This window comes from Zingiber officinale, chromosome 10A, assembly GCF_018446385.1.
Source record: "Zingiber officinale cultivar Zhangliang chromosome 10A, Zo_v1.1, whole genome shotgun sequence".
Lineage (NCBI taxonomy): Eukaryota > Viridiplantae > Streptophyta > Magnoliopsida > Zingiberales > Zingiberaceae > Zingiber > Zingiber officinale.
This window is the reverse complement of record NC_056004.1, coordinates 86,592,159-86,609,733: the sequence shown is the minus strand read 5'-3', so window position 1 is coordinate 86,609,733 and position 17,575 is coordinate 86,592,159. Positions and strand designations below refer to the sequence as shown.

Below are 17,575 nucleotides of genomic sequence, written 5' to 3'. Positions count from 1 at the left end.
TTTGGCTAATGCGCCCAAGATTTAGTATGATCGGTAGGTAACGATTTACCAATTACATCTCTATGTAACTCTTGTTTATAGGATCATTATCGACAATTATATTAAAACTTGAGTTAACTTTGGCTAATACGCCCAAGAATTAATATAAATGGGATCTATGTCCTATCTTTCCAACTGTTGGAAGAATGTCTATAGTTGTACTTGATCCAATTGAGTTAACTAGTTACTCAATCTAATTGAGTTGTACTCACCCATGCGTTGATAGGCGGGACCAAGATTGTCCCTCCATACCCTACCAAGATAATATGTGTTGCTCTGCTTTGGCAGATTCAACAACGACATGTGATCGAGGTAGTAGTAGGTATCATGGTACGGTAGGCATTTTGAGTTGTCGTGATTTAGATCTAATCTAAATGTCGATGTTGTATCATATACTCGATATAGATCTAATCTAATCGATAGGGTGCATCTTGTACACGATGTAGATCTAATCTAATCGTAAGGGTGCATCTTGTACACGATTTAGATCTAATCTAATCGTTAGACACTAATTAATTACTATTTTACTAGCATGCATCACATACACACATAAGCAATTAATTAAATAATTTTGTGATTATGTCATGGCCCTACTATGATCTTCTCAAGCCAATGAGAAGATCGAATGGTCAACCTAAGGTCAACAGCTTCTCAAGCGCCTTCCTTTTGACCACCTTGTGTTGCTCGCGCCTTCCTCGTAACTCCGTCTTGAGTGGACCTTCCACCGCTTCAAAATTTACATTACAATTTTGAAACTCGAGTTATATTCGAGTCTAAATCTAATTTACAACCAGAATATAAATAGGGAGGCACGACGCGCAGATCGCGTATCAAATACAGCACACACAAACACATGACGGCATGCAGGTCGTATTATAAATTACAACACAAATCTAATCATATTGGATCTTTTTGGGCCATGACTATCACAAAAATAATATATAATTCTAAATTATATATTTTTCATAATTTTCTGTAATTTTTCATAATTTTTACAATTTTATGAGTAAATTTTTCCCAACGGTCCCGATTAGCGATTTCGGGCGCAATCGCAGAGCAAATCCCCTTGCGGGGTTAGGGGCAGTATCCCTACCTGCGATCTAACCATCGTGAGTTGCTTCTAAGCGATCCTACAGCGCCTTAGCCCACTGTCCCAAAAGGTTTTGGGTCGAAACATTGCCGTTACGGAAAAATCTTCTCGGTAGTCGAAGCCTACAAGTGTCTAAACACTTGTGCTCCGCTTCTACGAGAAAAATACCCTTTAAAACTATAAAATTCATGAAATTACAGAAATTCACAGAAACTATATTTTTCATAAAAGTACAAAATAAATTCGTACATGTCTTCGCACGTGGCTCTGATACCACTGTTGAGTTTTTCGGGCCGCGAAAATCGCTTTTTCGCGCCGCGGAAACCCCGAAACTCCCTAGCCAACAGATCCGTGCGAAGAGTATAGAACAAAAATTTACATATACGAATTTACTAACTAGATCTACACTTAGATCTACATGTTTAGAAGGTTACCCTTGTTGCGTAGCCCTTCGCGTTCCTGCTCGTCCAAATGGTGTCGGATCTCGAAGTTGTCAACGTAGACAACTCTCTATATGTATCGATCCGTACGAAGAGTATAGAACAAAAATTTACATGTACGAATTTACTAACTAGATCAACACTTAGATCTACATGTTTAGAAGGTTACCCTTGTTGCGTAGCCCTTCGCGTTCCCACTCGTCCAAATGGTGCCGGATCTCGAAGTTGTCAACGTAGACAACTCTCTATATGTATCCACACAAACAACTCAATGGAGAGAGAGCCTTAGAGTGTGCTAGCACTCCAAAGGGTCTTGGCAATGGTAGAGGAGGAGAGGGAGAGGGAGAGGGAGAGCTTGAGGAAGAGGATGAAGTGAATGTGCCTTGAATGAAAAATTCATTCCATCTCCTCACAATAGTGGCTGACCACTTTCAAAAAGGTGTAACCCCCATTTCCACATTAAGTGCAATTAATGTGGAGCCATTAAAGTGAAGAATTGTAACCTCCATGAGGTGACATCTCACTTAAGTAACCATGATGATGTGGAGCATCATCATTGGTCCACATCTTGCCAACTCACTAATGATGTGGCAAAAAGTCAAGTCAAACTTGACTTTTCTTCTTCCTCTCAAGTCAAGTCAAACTTGACTTAATCTCTCTCATGGTTGATCTAATCCAACCATTTAATTCAAGTCAATTTAATATAATGAATCTAATTCATTTAATTAAATTGATTCAATGAGTCATAATCTAAATTAGACTCATTGAGCACATGAATCAACTTGAGTCCAACTCAATTAGCCCAATTAGGATTACTCTTAATCCAATTTGATTCATCAAATGAATCTAATCCTCTTGGTTCATCATATAAACCTAATCTCCATCTAATTGTCCTTAGTGTGTGACCATATAGGTTCTTGTAACGTTGGCAATGCCCTAAACCCATTTAGGAGCATAAGTAATGAGCGGTATCTAGCAACACATCATTACTACCCAAGTTACAAGAATGTTGAGATCCAACATCACCTTGTGACTACTAATTGTGACTCCTCACAAAATATGACAAGTGTCCTTTTATCCTAGGCATCTAGATTGATCAATGTGAGGCATAGACCGTGTCATCCTCTGATCAAAACTCGAACTCAAGTAGACTCACTAAATCAAATGAGCTCAATATCTCATATTGACTCATTTGGGCATGGCCATGCACTTCATGGTCTCACTCTATCAAGAATACCGATGTCTCTTCAATCATATAGGAGGGATAGATCTCATCTACATCACTCACATCCCTCCGCATAATTTGTTACATACCCAGTAATCGCCTTTATAGTCCACCCAGTTACGGGTGACGTTTGACGAAACCAAAGTACATAACTCCTTATGTAGGGAACCATGGTGACTTCAGGTCTAAGGACTAGTAGTCATACTAATAGCCACATGAGAAAGTATATGACACTCATATAACGATCCATGATACTTTCTCATGGCGGGTCATTTAGTATAGATTCTCTAATGTAAACTCATGTGTCAACTTGATATCTCTATATCCATGACTTGTGAGATCAAGTCATCGAGTTGACCTACATGCTAGTCTTATTGCATTAACATTGTCCCTGAATATTAATACTCGACTAGGAATGATTAAGAGTAGTGTTCCCTATATCATCTCACTATCGGTTCAACTAACCGATTGATATAGGTGAGAACCTTCTACTCAAGGACGCTATTATACTTAGTTTATTTGGCACCAATACAAGTAAGTATAATAACCAAAACAAATGTCTTTTATTTATATAGAATATGATACAACAAGTCCATAATACAATCATCAAATGATTGGTTCTAGGGCTCTAGCTAACACATCTAAGTTATAATTAAGTAAACTCTAGCCTTCTTACTTTCTATTTTTATGTTATTTTTTAATTAATATTTTATCCTTGATAAGATCGAAAGCGGGAGATGTGTCTAACTTCTTTTTCAGGGATATTCCCCCCCCCCCCCCCCCCCCTCTCTCTCTAGTTGGCCTAGCGTAGACCTATAGTATAGACTTCTGTTAATTGATTTAATTTCATGTGAGTCAAATAAGTGTAAGTGTAAGTGTAAGTGTAATAGTTAAAGTATTGAGTTGATTTGACTTTGATTAGTTGGTTTGACCTTGATTAGTTGGTTTGTAAGTTGATTTAGTTTGTTTTCGTTATTGGCAAGCATTACAAATAGTTGATTCTAGGTTACGTAATTTTGATAAACCTCTAACAAAGTCATTTAATTTAGTGATATTCCTAAAGTTGGTGGAGGACGGTCTTCTATATCATAGCCAAGTTTTCTCTTTTTATGTCAAGTGACACTTAAGTGAGGAGCTAGCAAGGTTAATTGCATAGATATTATTTTACCTAAATTCTTTGTCTTATATTAGAGTTGTTTGTGTGCTTGATCAAGTGTTCAAATGATAGAAACTTAATCTTATAACTAGAGTCATACAATTGACAGATGCTAAGTAAATTAAATTTAAAATTTTTGATAAGTAATACTTTTTGAATAATGAAATCAGATTCGAGTTCAATATTATCTATTCCAATTACCTTGAGTTTGACGTTTCTTCCAAAGGTAACCGTTCCTAAACTCCTGAGTCTTAGTTTGGTAAATTTGATGTGATCCCCAGTCATATGTCTAAAGCAACCACTATCTAGTATCTACTTAGATTTCTATAAAAAGTAGGAGTTATTATTATTAATTAAGTTTGAAACATTAATTTAGTTTAATTCATGCTCAATTTAAGTCTTAACTTAAGTTTAGATTTAAGTCTAATTTAGACTAGATTTAAATTTAAGTTTAGATTAGGTTTAAGTTAAGTTCAGATTTTGAATTTAAGTTAAGTTTAAATTAGCTCTAATTTTGAATTTAAGTTTAGTTTAGGTTTAATTTTTATTAAGTTTAGTTTAGTTTAATTTTGAATTTAAGTTAAGTTTGGATTAGGTTTAATTTTGAATTTAAGTTAAGTTTGGATTAGGTTTAATTTTGAATTTAAGTTAAGTTTAGTTTAGGTTTAATTTTGAATTTAAGTTAAATTTAGTTTAGGTTTAATTTTGAATTTAAGTTAAGTTTAGATTAGGTCTAATTTTGAATTTTTGTTAAGTTTAGTTTAGGTTTAATTTTGAATTAAGTTTAGTTTAGTTTAATTTTGAATTTAAGTTAAGTTTAATTTAGGTTTAATTTTGAATTAAGTTTAGTTTAGTTTAATTTTGAATTTCAGTTAAGTTTAGTTTAGGTTTAATTTTGAATTAAGTTTAGTTTAGTTTAATTTTGAATTTAAGTTAAGTTTGGATTAAGTTTAATTTTGAATTTAAGTTAAGTTTGGATTAGGTCTAATTTTGAATTTAAGTTAAGTTTAGTTTATATTAAATTTTGAATTTAAGTTTAAATTGGGTTTAATTTTGAATTTGAGTTTAATTATTCATCTCACTCGGTCATCGAACATCCCCATCGCCACATTGGTGCTCACGTAGCCTCTGGCAGCCACTAAAGTCACCCGAAGCATGGTGAAGTTTCCATTTTCCTGGTCGAATGGAGGGAGCATCGTTGCTGCAAGGGCGCAGTCATCGTAGCCCACTTTTGATGTCCCCACAATAAACCCTAATCAAGGCGGTCCCACTCATCCTCCATAGCCTCTTCTTGAACCAGATCCCTGACTCCACCATCACCTATAACACCATGCTCTAATATCAATTGTTAAGACAAGGAATTTAGATATTTCTACAATGGTATGATATTTTTCACTTTGGGCCTAAACCCTCATAGTTTTATTTTTTAGCTTTATCGAAAAATCTCATACTAATGGAGATATTTTTATCTTATAAGCACATGATCTTTCTCATGTGTTTTCAATATGGGGCATTATTTGTAATTTTACAACCCCAACAGAATCAAATCTACCGAGGGATCACGTTTGAAAGGACGTTAGTTACAAGAGAGGTGCTGATTACATGGGTGATAGAATACACATCTGTTGTGCCATTAATGATAATGACGCCATAAGAGAAAATGTGTCAGTTACAAGAGCAGGTAAGAACACTGCCACTAATAATAATGAGGTGTGATAGTTAGGGGTGTAATCGAACCGAGCCGAGCTGAAAAGTAAGAGGCTCGAGCTCAAGCTCGGTTCGTTTTACCTAAGCTTGAGATCATCTCGATGATTCAAGCTTTAATTCTTATTTTTGTGCACTCCCTCTTTCCTACTCTATATAAGGCAATGACACAGCAAGGAAAGGGTGTCTTATGATTTTTTTCACTATTTATTTCATTTCCTTTAGTTTTCCTATTTCTCTATCACTAACTTGAGAATCAAACCAAAGCGTACTTTAGCCTCCCTTCTAGACTCCTATTAATCTCTCTTAGATAGGTTAACCTCACCAAAAGCCAACCCCTCAAAAGATAACCCACATAAAGCTAATTCAACAAAAAGTCAGTCAAAGTCCACACCGACACCTACTTTTTAGCCTTGATCAATCTATCCCTTGATCTCAGACTGGATCAAAGATCTTATTATACTTTTTTCATTGTATTATTATTGATGCAATGGACCTCTGATAAAGATTGATCAGATTTGGTTGACTAGGTTCTAGTTGACTCGAGTTGAATTTTGATGTTTAATCAATATGTTATTTAGTTGGGTGAGACATCAAGTAAATCAAGATTAATCAGATACTTGATGATGGTGAAGTTTAAATGGATCATGATTGACCGGATATTTGACAATCGAAAGTTCAATGGAAAATTGATAAAAGAAAAGTTTAAATGAATCACGGTTAATTGAACACTTGACAGTTTAAAGTCTAACAGGAAGTTGGTAAGGGTGAAGTCCAATTGGGTCAAGATTGATCGATTTTTTGGTAATGAGGTAAGTCCTAACATATTATAAAAAGACCAAAATGTTAGGTACGTGGCGGGAAGTCTTGCTAGATTAAGATTGGTCAGATGCTAAGCAATGATAAAGTTTTGATAAATCATGGTTGGCCAAATGTAATGCAACGATGAAGTCCCAACAAGTCAAAGGTGATTGAATACTAACAAAGAAAGTCTCAACAAGTTAAGGTTGATCAAATGTTGGACAATAAGAAGACTCAAATTCTCGACACATCAAGGTTAATCAAATGATGGGCAAAGAATGTCCTAGTAAGTTAAAGTAAACATGATACTAGGCAAGTCTATAATTCATCTTTGGTAAGATTGAAACAAAAGTATTAGTCAAATTTATATGATGTATCAATCGACTAACCTAAATCCCAAAATTAGGGTTTGAGAGGTTTTCAGTATTGTAAATAGTGTATCAATCGACTATCAACGGTGTTAATTGATTATGAACCCTAATAGTGTTATAGTAATTTTGCTATACTAACAATCAATTAGTGAACAGTAGACTATTACCATAACAAATAGAATGTTGTAGGAATTCAATTGATCAACTCAACTATTTCTGCTACAATAACAATCGATTGTTACTCTAGCAAACAGAAAGTTAAAGAATCGATTGATCAACTCTACTAATCCCGATCAATCGAATTGATTAGTCGATTGATGTCAATATTCGAGTGAACATAAAATTCAAAACTTGACTGAGGACTCAACTGGTTGTCCATCAATCAATTAATGAGTTTGAGCAGTCAAGTGATGACACTAAGCAACGAACAAAAGGTTTCTAAGTCGTTTGTGGCGCTCAACTAATAAACATTAACAGTCGACTGTTCTTGGTTAAACCAGAATCAATAAGAATCATTGTAAATACAATTGTCGAATTCCGTAGAGCAATCGATTGATAGTGATGAATAATCGACTAATAAATGAAAATTAACTCCGACCTAAAAACTATAAAAGAAAGGTTTTTAGGAGATTTCCACTGATGATTTTTAAGGGTGTTAGAAGAGAGTATTGCTACATTTCTAAATCATCAAAAAAGCAATCTATAATAAAAAAAAAAAAGTGATTAAAATAAGATTCTGGTAAACTAATTTACTTTCGTATTTGTTTTTGTATATTTGTGAGTTTATTATATTATTTGTAAAAATATGGATGATAAGAGATTTCTTTACTTTTAGAATATATTTAAAAAGGAAAAAAAATTTAATGATAGTAGAACGTTAGGACTTAGGACAAAGCCTGGGAGTAACAATCTCGAGATGTTGTAAATCAAATAAAATTTTGATGTCATATTTGTATGGTTGATTTCACTTCAAATTTCTTAATCGAAGAATCAAAATTATTTATCCTTGGCATCGCATCGGTCCTAATATTTATCTCTTTAAATTTTATGTATTCATTAAAATATTAATTTGGTCACATAATGCATATTGTGTGTAGGACTAATAGAGTGACATAATTATTATATAAGCTATACATTTTAAAGATATATAGAAATAATGTATTTAAAAATTATTATATGAATTTAATAAATTTTTTAAAATATAAAAATTAATATATATATATATATAATAAAAAATAATATTATAAAATGTAAAATTTTTAATAAGTTACTAATAAGAAGGAAATGATATAAGTTTTATTTTAAATTTTTACAAGTTAATAGGCAATTCATAATTTTCTAAAGAAATTATAAACATTAAAAATTATAAATTTAAATATAGATTTTAAAATCAAATTTAAAATTATTAAAATTAAATTTTAATATTATATTTTTAAAAAAATAATAGAGAACCAATGTGATGATAAAATAAAAAAATCTAAATAAATAACATTATAAAAGACTATTGTAGTTACTTTTGTAGTGACTAAACAATTCAAAATTATCAAAATATTAAATATCTATTTTCTTTTGAAAAGATAAATGTGCTTTATTTATACTTTCAAAATGATCAATTAGTAGACTATTGTAGTTATTTATACTTCACACATAAAGTTTCATATGATTTTATGTTCTTTCTGACCCTCTTTTGACATCAGATTCATCCATCAACAGAAGGAAGCAAAAAATTTTACTCTTGTAACAAAGACTACCCTCTTCCTTCTGCAAAATCTTTATTGCACTGCTTAGCCCAGCTTGATGAATTAACTGCTGAGTGTATGCCAAAAGAGAACCCATATTTGACGAATTAGTTGGGATTCAAGCTAACGTTTGTTTGTAGAAGTGAATCTTCCTGCTGCAGGTGGAATTGATTGCATCCTCTAAGGCGACGATGTTGCCATACTCTACTTTGAAGGTAACCATGGTTGTGCCATCATTGCCAGTTTCGTAGTCTTGTTTGATGTCCTCTGCTTGAAAATGTTGCAGCTGTAACGGACAATTCGATCAACAAAGAGAAGGATTAGAGAGAGGAGGGGAAAAAAAATATGTCACAATGGCAGGGTGCATTGCCATGCTACACAATGGCATGATCATTGTAAACCCCATTTTCATGGAGGGAAAGGGACTATCTAGTATGAAATTGATTGACCAAATAGGTTTGCAAACACTAAATAACTACTCTAATAACTCAAACTGTTCGAATTTAGGAAGGAAGCAAAGAAAAGGCAAGCCCATGTCCATGGGTTTGTACAAATAGCCTAAGTGAATCTCCACACTACATGTGATGTGGCAAAACAAGAAAAAAAAATCCAAGGATGTCCATGCTAATCTTCCATATGGTCAGTTTAAAGTCTTTAATATGGATTGATTTTCCCCTCTGCTGTTGATAGGTTTTTATGTTATTGTTGTTTTATTTTCACATCGTCCCGGGTTAATCAAATTGGAACAGGTTAAGGGATCAAGTTTCCCCTCTTCTCCCTTATGGAAGTTGCAACCCTTCCGCTGGGTTGTGAACACCAACCAGCGGACCGTTGGGTGAGGCGTGGGGGGTGTTGTGTGCTGAAGGAGTTGTCACTGGCAGCTAGAAAGCCTATGGCAGTGCCAGATTACAAGCGAGTGGATGGTGCTGGTCAAAGGAGGAAATCCATTGGGCTCGATACCTACCTATTCTCAGAGTTGAGATCCTCTATTCCAAAAATAGCGTGTCCCCGTGTCCCCGTGTCCCCTCGCCGATCGGACGGATTAAATCACATCTCAAGGATGCAATGCACATCACGAGAATGTCATGACCGTCTGATCAACAAGGGAACACGGGGACACGTTATTTTTGGGACAGAGGATCTCATCTCCTATTCTCAAGCAGAGATCATTGCAGAGGAGACATTGTGGCCTACAGCGTCCAGAGCACAGCAGGAGGTTGGGCTGGCGGTGTTTGTTACTGGTCAAGTGGCGATGATAGAGTGAATGAGAGAATCACCTACTTCTTGGCGAATTGCGGTGGTGAGGAGTTGCTAGAGGAAGATCTATTGGTTCTTACTGCAGTGGTGAAAGGTGACCGCTAGGCTGTCAGTCTGCAGCAGGTGATATTGGAAACACTGAGCAGTTTTCTTGGCTCATGGGGTCGAGGGAGGTAAGTTCTACTTGGAGTCCTTGTGCAGACGACACAAGACCCTTATATGGGAACCAAAGGGAGTCAAGCATGCACAGACCAACAACACAATAAAACAATTATGAGGGGCGACGCGACACTGTTGTTTGGGTAAGCAAGATGTCCTTCCATGAGTCTCCGAGCGGAGGGTGAGGCAATCAGATCAGTGCGGCAAGGATGAAGTGGTTGATGGCTTGACAATAGCTCTTGGAAGTAGAATGCAATGGAGTGGTGCGGGCCCATGGCAGTGCTGCTTGGATATTGTGCAGTTAGGGAATATGAGCAGTAGCCAAGAAACTTGGGTTCTGCAGCCACAAGACATCGGAGGAGGAAGTGTGCGGCGAGGAGATGGAGAACAAAAGATCTTTCTTGTTTTTTTATATAATGGTGTCAAAGAATTTGATAGAGTTAGTGGTAGCAAAGGATGCTAGATGGTTATGATGACCAAATGCCGAATCAAAAAATCTGCTTTGATACCAATTGATGCAACACCAAATCTAAACTCTCAAATCGGACAAAATTTGGGACGAAATTAATGAAGCAAAAGGATAACTATCTCGCACAGAAAAAAAAAAAAAACCCCACTACAAAATCGAAATATAATGCAGAAAATTAAAAGAGAATTTTATCAATCAAAACTTTCATAATTACATAGAGATGACAACTCTTTAAACACCACTAATTAAGAATAATAATAAAATCAATAAACTTTAGCAAATAAAAAGATACTCATTAAATATCATTAAATTAGAAAATACCAACATCTAAAATAGGACAATTACTAAATCAATTACAAATTCAAAATTTAAATTTTATGTTTCTTTCATTCCTTATTTGCAATACTTGGACAAAAGAATTTTGGGCCACGGTTGCCTGGACAAGAAAAGAAAAGCTTAAGCCTTTTAGAATATGCTAAGTCTAAACAGTTCAATGATCACCTTTAGCTAAATTGTTGTTTATTTAGAGGGAATGTTGATAATAATTGTGATTTCTTGGTCTGAAAGTTGTATTTATGATATTTTGATGATTTAATTAGTATTTGGTGATAGCATTAGTTGTGTTTGTGTTTCATTATATTTGTTATTTGATGTTTCATTCCATAATTTAATTATAAAAAAAAAAAGAACAACCCAATACACAAAGCTCCCGCCAATGCGGGGTCCCGAGGAAGGGTCTATTGTATACAGTCTTATCATATTTTGCAAGAGACTGTTTCCGAGACTTGAACCATTGACCTCTAAGTCACACGCAACAACTTTACCATTACACCAAGGCTCCCTTTCTCATTCCATAATTTAATTGATGTGAGAAATTCAAGTACCTATCATTGTGTATCCATGAACTAACCAGCCTAATTATGGCAGGTTTGGCTATGCATTGAGATCCAGTTTAGTTAAACGGATGGGTACAAGTATTAATGATTAAACATATGTGAGTATTGAGTATGTTAGATACGTATTTAATTAAGTGGATGAGGTCTAAGGTAGTATGGTAAATTGCAAGTACTTATCATCCTTCAACAAAAAGATGGCTGCAAAAAATTTCCTATGTATGTCTAGCCCATTTCAAACAAGAAGTTCAACTAGTGTGATTTATTCAAACAATTTTAGGGATATATGAACTAAGTCATTTCAAATTGCTAACTGCCTCAACAATTAAATCAAGTTAGAAGACTTCAGTTTGTGATATGTAATTCTAAACCTTGTCAAAGTTCTAGTGCTCATTGAGAGTCTAACCATTAATCTAAAGGCCTCATACTAGTCTTTAATTGAAAGTCTTTAGGTCTTCTCACCTAGAAAAGGATGGTAACCTGAGTCTAAAATGGTGCACTCGGGAGTACATTCAGCAGTCTCTTGCAAACAGGATTCTTACAATTATCAGGCCATCAAAATATAACTAGAATACAGAATTTTTTATTGGTATCACAAATTCGTAAGCAGGATTGCAGAAAATCAAACTTATGCAATTGCAAACTTTTGCATCCTATGACTTCATGGAGACTCCAAGAATAGTAAAGTTTAGTCCATGTTACTCAGATAATGTAAAAAAATATTAATTCTATGATTCCCTTTCTCTCAAAAGAGATAAGCAGCACCTGTCAGATGGCTATATGTGAGCAAATTCAGAATAAATCTGTCACAAGAACAAGTCTACAACAGTTGGCAGAAAAGTGAGAAACCTTATCATTTAGACTAGGTAACTTTACTAGATTAGTGGGATCATGCTTAATACCATCAAGCATAAACAAACAACTAATTATGTGCCTAAATTATTTGAGGTCATGAACTTTATCCCACTAGTGAGCTCTATGTAAGATTATTAGTATCCTCAAATATCTGAGGCTATTAAACTAGTATGGAATTGAATCATTAACTATTTGAGGTCATTAATTGCATTCCACACCATTATGAGGCAAAGTAGGGTCAAAGTGAGACAACATAAATGTAAACATACGAAAAATTTAGATATAAACTAATAAAAAAAACTTATGTATTTTTTGTTGGATAACTGAGAAAAAACTAAGGCAAGGAAGGGTGCCGCTACTGGAGTCAATGGGACCGAATTAATGTGAATTTCCATCAAATAATTCGAAGTTGCATCCTAATGTATCCTGCAATCCTAGATTATGTTCTTGCAACCATGGAAAACTCAGGAAAACTGCAAGAGAGGAGCAAGATCAAGCCAAAGTATTATAACAATAGGATATAAGCCCTTTCAAAATCTGCATTGCTTTTCCTATAGTTAGAATATGCATATATTTACATTTAAGAAAAAAAAACCACTGTTAAACAGAATAAAGAAACAGGTAGAACCTGATGGTACACTGCTCCCAACAATTCAAATGGCACCTCCATACCAATTCGAGCCTGAACATGAGGCAACAACTTGTTCAACAATCGTGTTCAGAGTATAAGGTTATGTATATAAGATGTTAAAATATAATTTCTCCATTGATTGTAGGAAACATATGGTCAACAAAATAATCAAAAAAAAGAAAAAAAAAAAAGAAAAAAAATTATAAGGGTATAGAAACTACTTTTGGTTTCACAAGACATGTTGCAGCACCCTTGAGACACTCTGAAGCAACTCCTCCATAGGCCCTAACCAATCCTCCAGTTCCCAACTTTATACCACCAAAATGTCTACAAGTAGTTCAATAAACATTGTTAAAGCCACACATACTCTGAGATAGACTGTATAAAATGTTTGGTTGAAAGTTAAATGCCCTTTTCGAAAAATTACAAGTATCCAATGAAAATGCTCCCATTTTCTGTTGACACTCCAAATGAATGTCAAGGTCTCAGTGCCATCAATCAATTCAGCCAAACTTTGTACTGGAAGGAGCAGTCACTAGAATATGAAGAGAGCCTCACAGAAAAATTACCTAATAACAACCACCATCACCCTATCAAGCCCAGAGGATTCTATGGCAGAATATATTGGTTTTCCAGCTGTTCCAGATGGCTCTCCGTCATCATTGCTTCGATATTGGTCTCCAAGCTACGCTACATGTCCGCTCAATAAGAAAGTCACTAAGAATATAAAAGCTTTACTAGGGGGAAAAGGGTGCGAAGTAGTCACCTTGTACGCCCAGCAGTTATGTGTAGCTCTTGGATCTCGGAACTATTTTGATAGTAATAACTTATGAATAATAAAAAAAGGCCAAAAATAAAGACAGACAGTCTGATAATGAAAATCCCAACACAATCATTTCATGATTTACGTTGTTCATACCCTACTCAACAACACAATGGAATATAGGCACCGCTCCACAAAAGAAATTGTGTAGTATGATGTTCCCTACCAATCTTCTCACTCAATTCCCGATGAACATATTACAATTGAGAAGGGTTGCATCCAAACGATAGCACAGCAAAGGTCGAATTTTTCTCGACATATTAATGGAAAAGGAAAAAAAAACAGAAATAATAATTGCCTAGTTCGCCACAAAACATAGAGAAATAAACGAACCCTAATCGCCAGGCAAATATGAAACTAAGCCTTTATCAAAGAGATTCTACTAAGGAAATGCGCACGGAAGCAAGGAATCGAGTTAAGGGAACCTCGGAAAGAAAGGATTGGGCAGAGCGGTCGTCGGAGATGCGGGTAGCAATGGCGATGAACTTGCTCTTCTTGATCTCCCGCTCGCAGCTCACGCGCGCGCTCAAAGTGGTATACGGAGATGGCGCCGACGACATGAATCGGGCGGTGGACACTCCTCCGCCTACTCCGCCGTGGATAGGCGTCGCAACTCCCTGCGATTTCGACGAGTTTACGAGCGACGAGGCGAAGCGAAGGCAAGGCGGATGGACTCTCACTGCCATATTACGATCCAGCCACACCAAAAAGGAGACACTATACAAATTCGGAAAATTATCAAAACAACCCGCCCAAATGTTCATCTTTATACAAAACTCCAGCCATGTTATTAATCTCAAATTGCTCCTCAATAATTTTTATTTTTATAATTAGAATATTTTTTTTCAATTACCACCTAAATTAATCAAATCAATTATGGATAAAAAATATTTTAACAAGAATATATATATATATATATAATTTTAAAAATCTTAAACTTGAATACTACTAAGGAGAAGTTTGGTGTAACTATTAAATTATTATGGTGTAATCTAATAATCAAAGGACTTACTTATTGATTCATCGGATTAGCTCGTCCTGCCAAATAATTTAAACAGGTTATCTTAAAATTTTATCAACCCAAGTCTGTTGTAGGTTAATCCGTCTAGGCCCGTGATCCACATAGGTCAACTTGCGACAGGCTTGAGTTGGCCTGCGGATTGAAAAATACATGTAAACTAAGTTTTATGTCAATTTATTATTTTTTTATAATTTTAAAATAAAAATAATACTTTTCATCAAATATGGGTACCCGTTTGTGACCATTTATATTTAAAATATTTATTTCTGAATATATGATTGATAAAATCTTTTCGAAGTAAAACATTAAAAATATATTTTAAAAAATAATTTTTATGGGTCCACAAGCCCACCTAACTCACAGTCCGCTTTCGATTGGGTTGAAAATTCCCCAACCCGTTAAGATGACAAATTAACCCACCCCGCCCTACCAAATAATTTGTTCGCCACAGGCCAAGATGACAAATTAGCCCGTCCTACCCTGCCAAATAATTTGTTCGGATCAACCGTCTAACAGTTCTACTTGAATTGTGAAAACCTCATACAATGCACTACAACATAATCCAATTCTTCTCCAAAATCTTCTTATATTGACGAAAACTTCATACACCAAATTACCCTTTATTCCACCATGGCATAATGACTCTCTAAACGAAATACTAATTAATTTGATAACCCTTTATCAATTGAATTCATATAGATTTAACTGGTTGTATTATGCATTCTCTGTGCTTGTAAGAGTGATAATTAGATAGCAGCCTTTTCATATGCAAAATAATACAACATCAAATAAGCGCAGAAACATTTAGAATGATGTTTTTTCTTTCATTTTAAACTTTTAATGCATATATAAATTATTCATTGAATGAACCAGACTTCCTTTGCTGCCTGTAGTTTGAACTTGATGGTGAAAGCTTGAACAGATGAGTTTGCTAGACGAATAAAAGGATAGTCGACGATATGCACTATAATTACGAATGAATAAGATGGAATACTCGAGCGGATTGTAGGACCGTTAGAGAACTAGAAAACTATCATGGCGACTTAGCCGCCTACTGATACAATCTACTAGAATCTCTTCGTTTCTTTTCTCCCTAAGAAACCTGATACAGAGTTCGAAGTAGATCATAGCCTCCTTGGAGCTTTCTTGATGTGTTTGTGCTATGTATATATAAACAATCTAACTGTAAGGCTTTAAGTTATTCAAAACTCGGTGCTTTTCTGCTGACATTTGCTTGAGAATACTCGGAAAAGTTACAACTTGCTCGCTATAGTTGCCGGATATATACAGCCTAATAGTAAAAGCTTGAATCCTTCTGAACTGGTGCATCCTTGCAGAGCACGGAACGCACCTCCATAATGGATCTGGGAGGCTCCAATTCCTTCTCTTGGAGAACATTGCCGAGTAATTGTTGCATCTGTGATGCAAACGTATCATCCAGAACCTGCACAAGTGGAATCATCAAAATCATAAGCTAAAGAATTAGAGAAAGATTTTAATGCTCAGTGATGCAGACTATGAAGGTGCTGAAAATTTTTAGAGCCAAGTTACTTACTGCAATTGTTACTCGTGCACCTTTATATAATGCCCTATTTTCCCTTCGGTTCTCCAGGAATTTGAGAACGTCCTGTCCCCCCAAAGACCATATTTACAGTTACCAATCAGTAAGCAAATGTCAAAAAAAATGGGATGCGTAATGTTGTACCTGGCCCATCCTATTCCAAAAGCCTCGGCACACTGCTACAAAAACGTGCACCTCAAATACTTTATGGAGCTCATTAATAGTCTGAATCAGAAGGTCCCTCAAGGGTTGCATTCTACTACGGATATCGGATTCCATTGCAGAATCTTTTGAATCTTGAATGATCTTCTTGAGTTTTGTGGTGCTTTGTGCCCGAGTCTGAACATTACCGAATAAGTAACATAAATGGAGACAAGGTATTCTCTATTATTTCAGAATCAGAGAACAAAAGACTAATGATGATGACCAACTTTTTAAAAAAGAAAGATGATTCCTAGATGTCACCTGGAGATGAAATATTACCGATTCCATTTTACAAACTAAAATTACCTGGGCCATAAGAAATGGTTCTCTCTCTTGGGTACAAGTATTATTGGCATTTGGAAACACTTTCACCGATGTTCTGCCTTAAAGATTATTAATTATTAAATTTTCATTAAGCTTTTCCTGGTTGATACAATCTCCGGCCCTGTAATTTCTATCAAGTAGCTCCGACCATCAATTTTAACATAGGTCAAATTTTAGATAATGTAGTAACATGATTTTGTCCAAGTTCACAGCAAGTAAAAATTATAAGCACCAACATCTCGCAATGATTATGAAAAAAATGGGATATAAATAAAAAGGAGAGAGAGAGCTTACATTCTCCACAAGTTTTTCAACTACTGCCTGTTGATAATTTCTAAACTTGGCTCTCAACGTCACAGTTACTTCACTAAGCCGTTCACCAGGAGCTGCATTCCCACCATCAGGTATACAAGAACCCCAAGATTTCAACTGCAGTTCTATCTTGGGTCGCAAGACTTCAAGTAATCTTTTCATGGTATTTAACAGAATTCCTAACTGTAATGTAATGTATAAGAAAACATTCTATAAAGTAGACTATTTTAAGGAGCTTTTTGATGCATCTCCAGAGAACTCACATCATCAGGGACAGAATATGGGAGGCCTGAATTTCTTTTAGCAAATTTCTGAACATATTTCAGGCCAAATTTGATAGGGGTCAAACTCTCCTTCAATGGAGCCAAAACATCTGCATACTGCTTTTCCAACGCTTCAATTACTGCCTTCTCAATATCTGCAATAGCCTTTGTAATTGGAGAGACAAAAAAAAATCAGATTGCAACAGAATTTTCAAAGTAGCAATTCAGAATAACACAA

The 17,575-nt window shown here is 35.2% G+C and overlaps 2 protein-coding genes across 4 annotated transcripts in view; both read right to left on the bottom strand.

Annotated features, from left to right (window-relative positions):
• Positions 1-8,413: 8,413 nt before the first annotated feature.
• Positions 8,414-14,386, bottom strand: LOC122026447 (IMPACT family member in pol 5'region-like). 2 transcript variants are annotated; one of them, XM_042585191.1, is made up of 6 exons: positions 14,078-14,386; positions 13,596-13,637; positions 13,399-13,514; positions 13,051-13,156; positions 12,827-12,880; positions 8,414-8,851 (listed from the first exon to the last, which is right to left on the bottom strand). In XM_042585191.1, exons 1-6 carry the CDS (start codon positions 14,336-14,338, stop codon positions 8,684-8,686), a joined length of 747 nt encoding a protein of 248 aa, XP_042441125.1. In that variant the 5' UTR covers positions 14,339-14,386; the 3' UTR covers positions 8,414-8,683. The 2 variants fall into 2 exon arrangements, with proteins under 2 accessions (XP_042441125.1, XP_042441126.1); XM_042585192.1 differs by lacking the exon at positions 13,596-13,637.
• Positions 14,387-15,620: 1,234 nt separating this feature from the next.
• Positions 15,621-17,575, bottom strand: part of LOC122026182 — a 37,311-nt gene continuing 35,356 nt past the window's right edge. For both annotated transcript variants that reach the window (XM_042584829.1, XM_042584830.1), the window contains 5 exons: positions 17,338-17,502; positions 17,057-17,257; positions 16,379-16,573; positions 16,229-16,300; positions 15,621-16,117 (listed from right to left, as the gene is read on the bottom strand). In XM_042584829.1, coding sequence (XP_042440763.1) covers positions 15,965-16,117; positions 16,229-16,300; positions 16,379-16,573; positions 17,057-17,257; positions 17,338-17,502 — 786 coding nt within the window. In that variant the 3' untranslated portion in view covers positions 15,621-15,964. The remainder of the gene's footprint in view (positions 16,118-16,228; positions 16,301-16,378; positions 16,574-17,056; positions 17,258-17,337; positions 17,503-17,575) is intronic.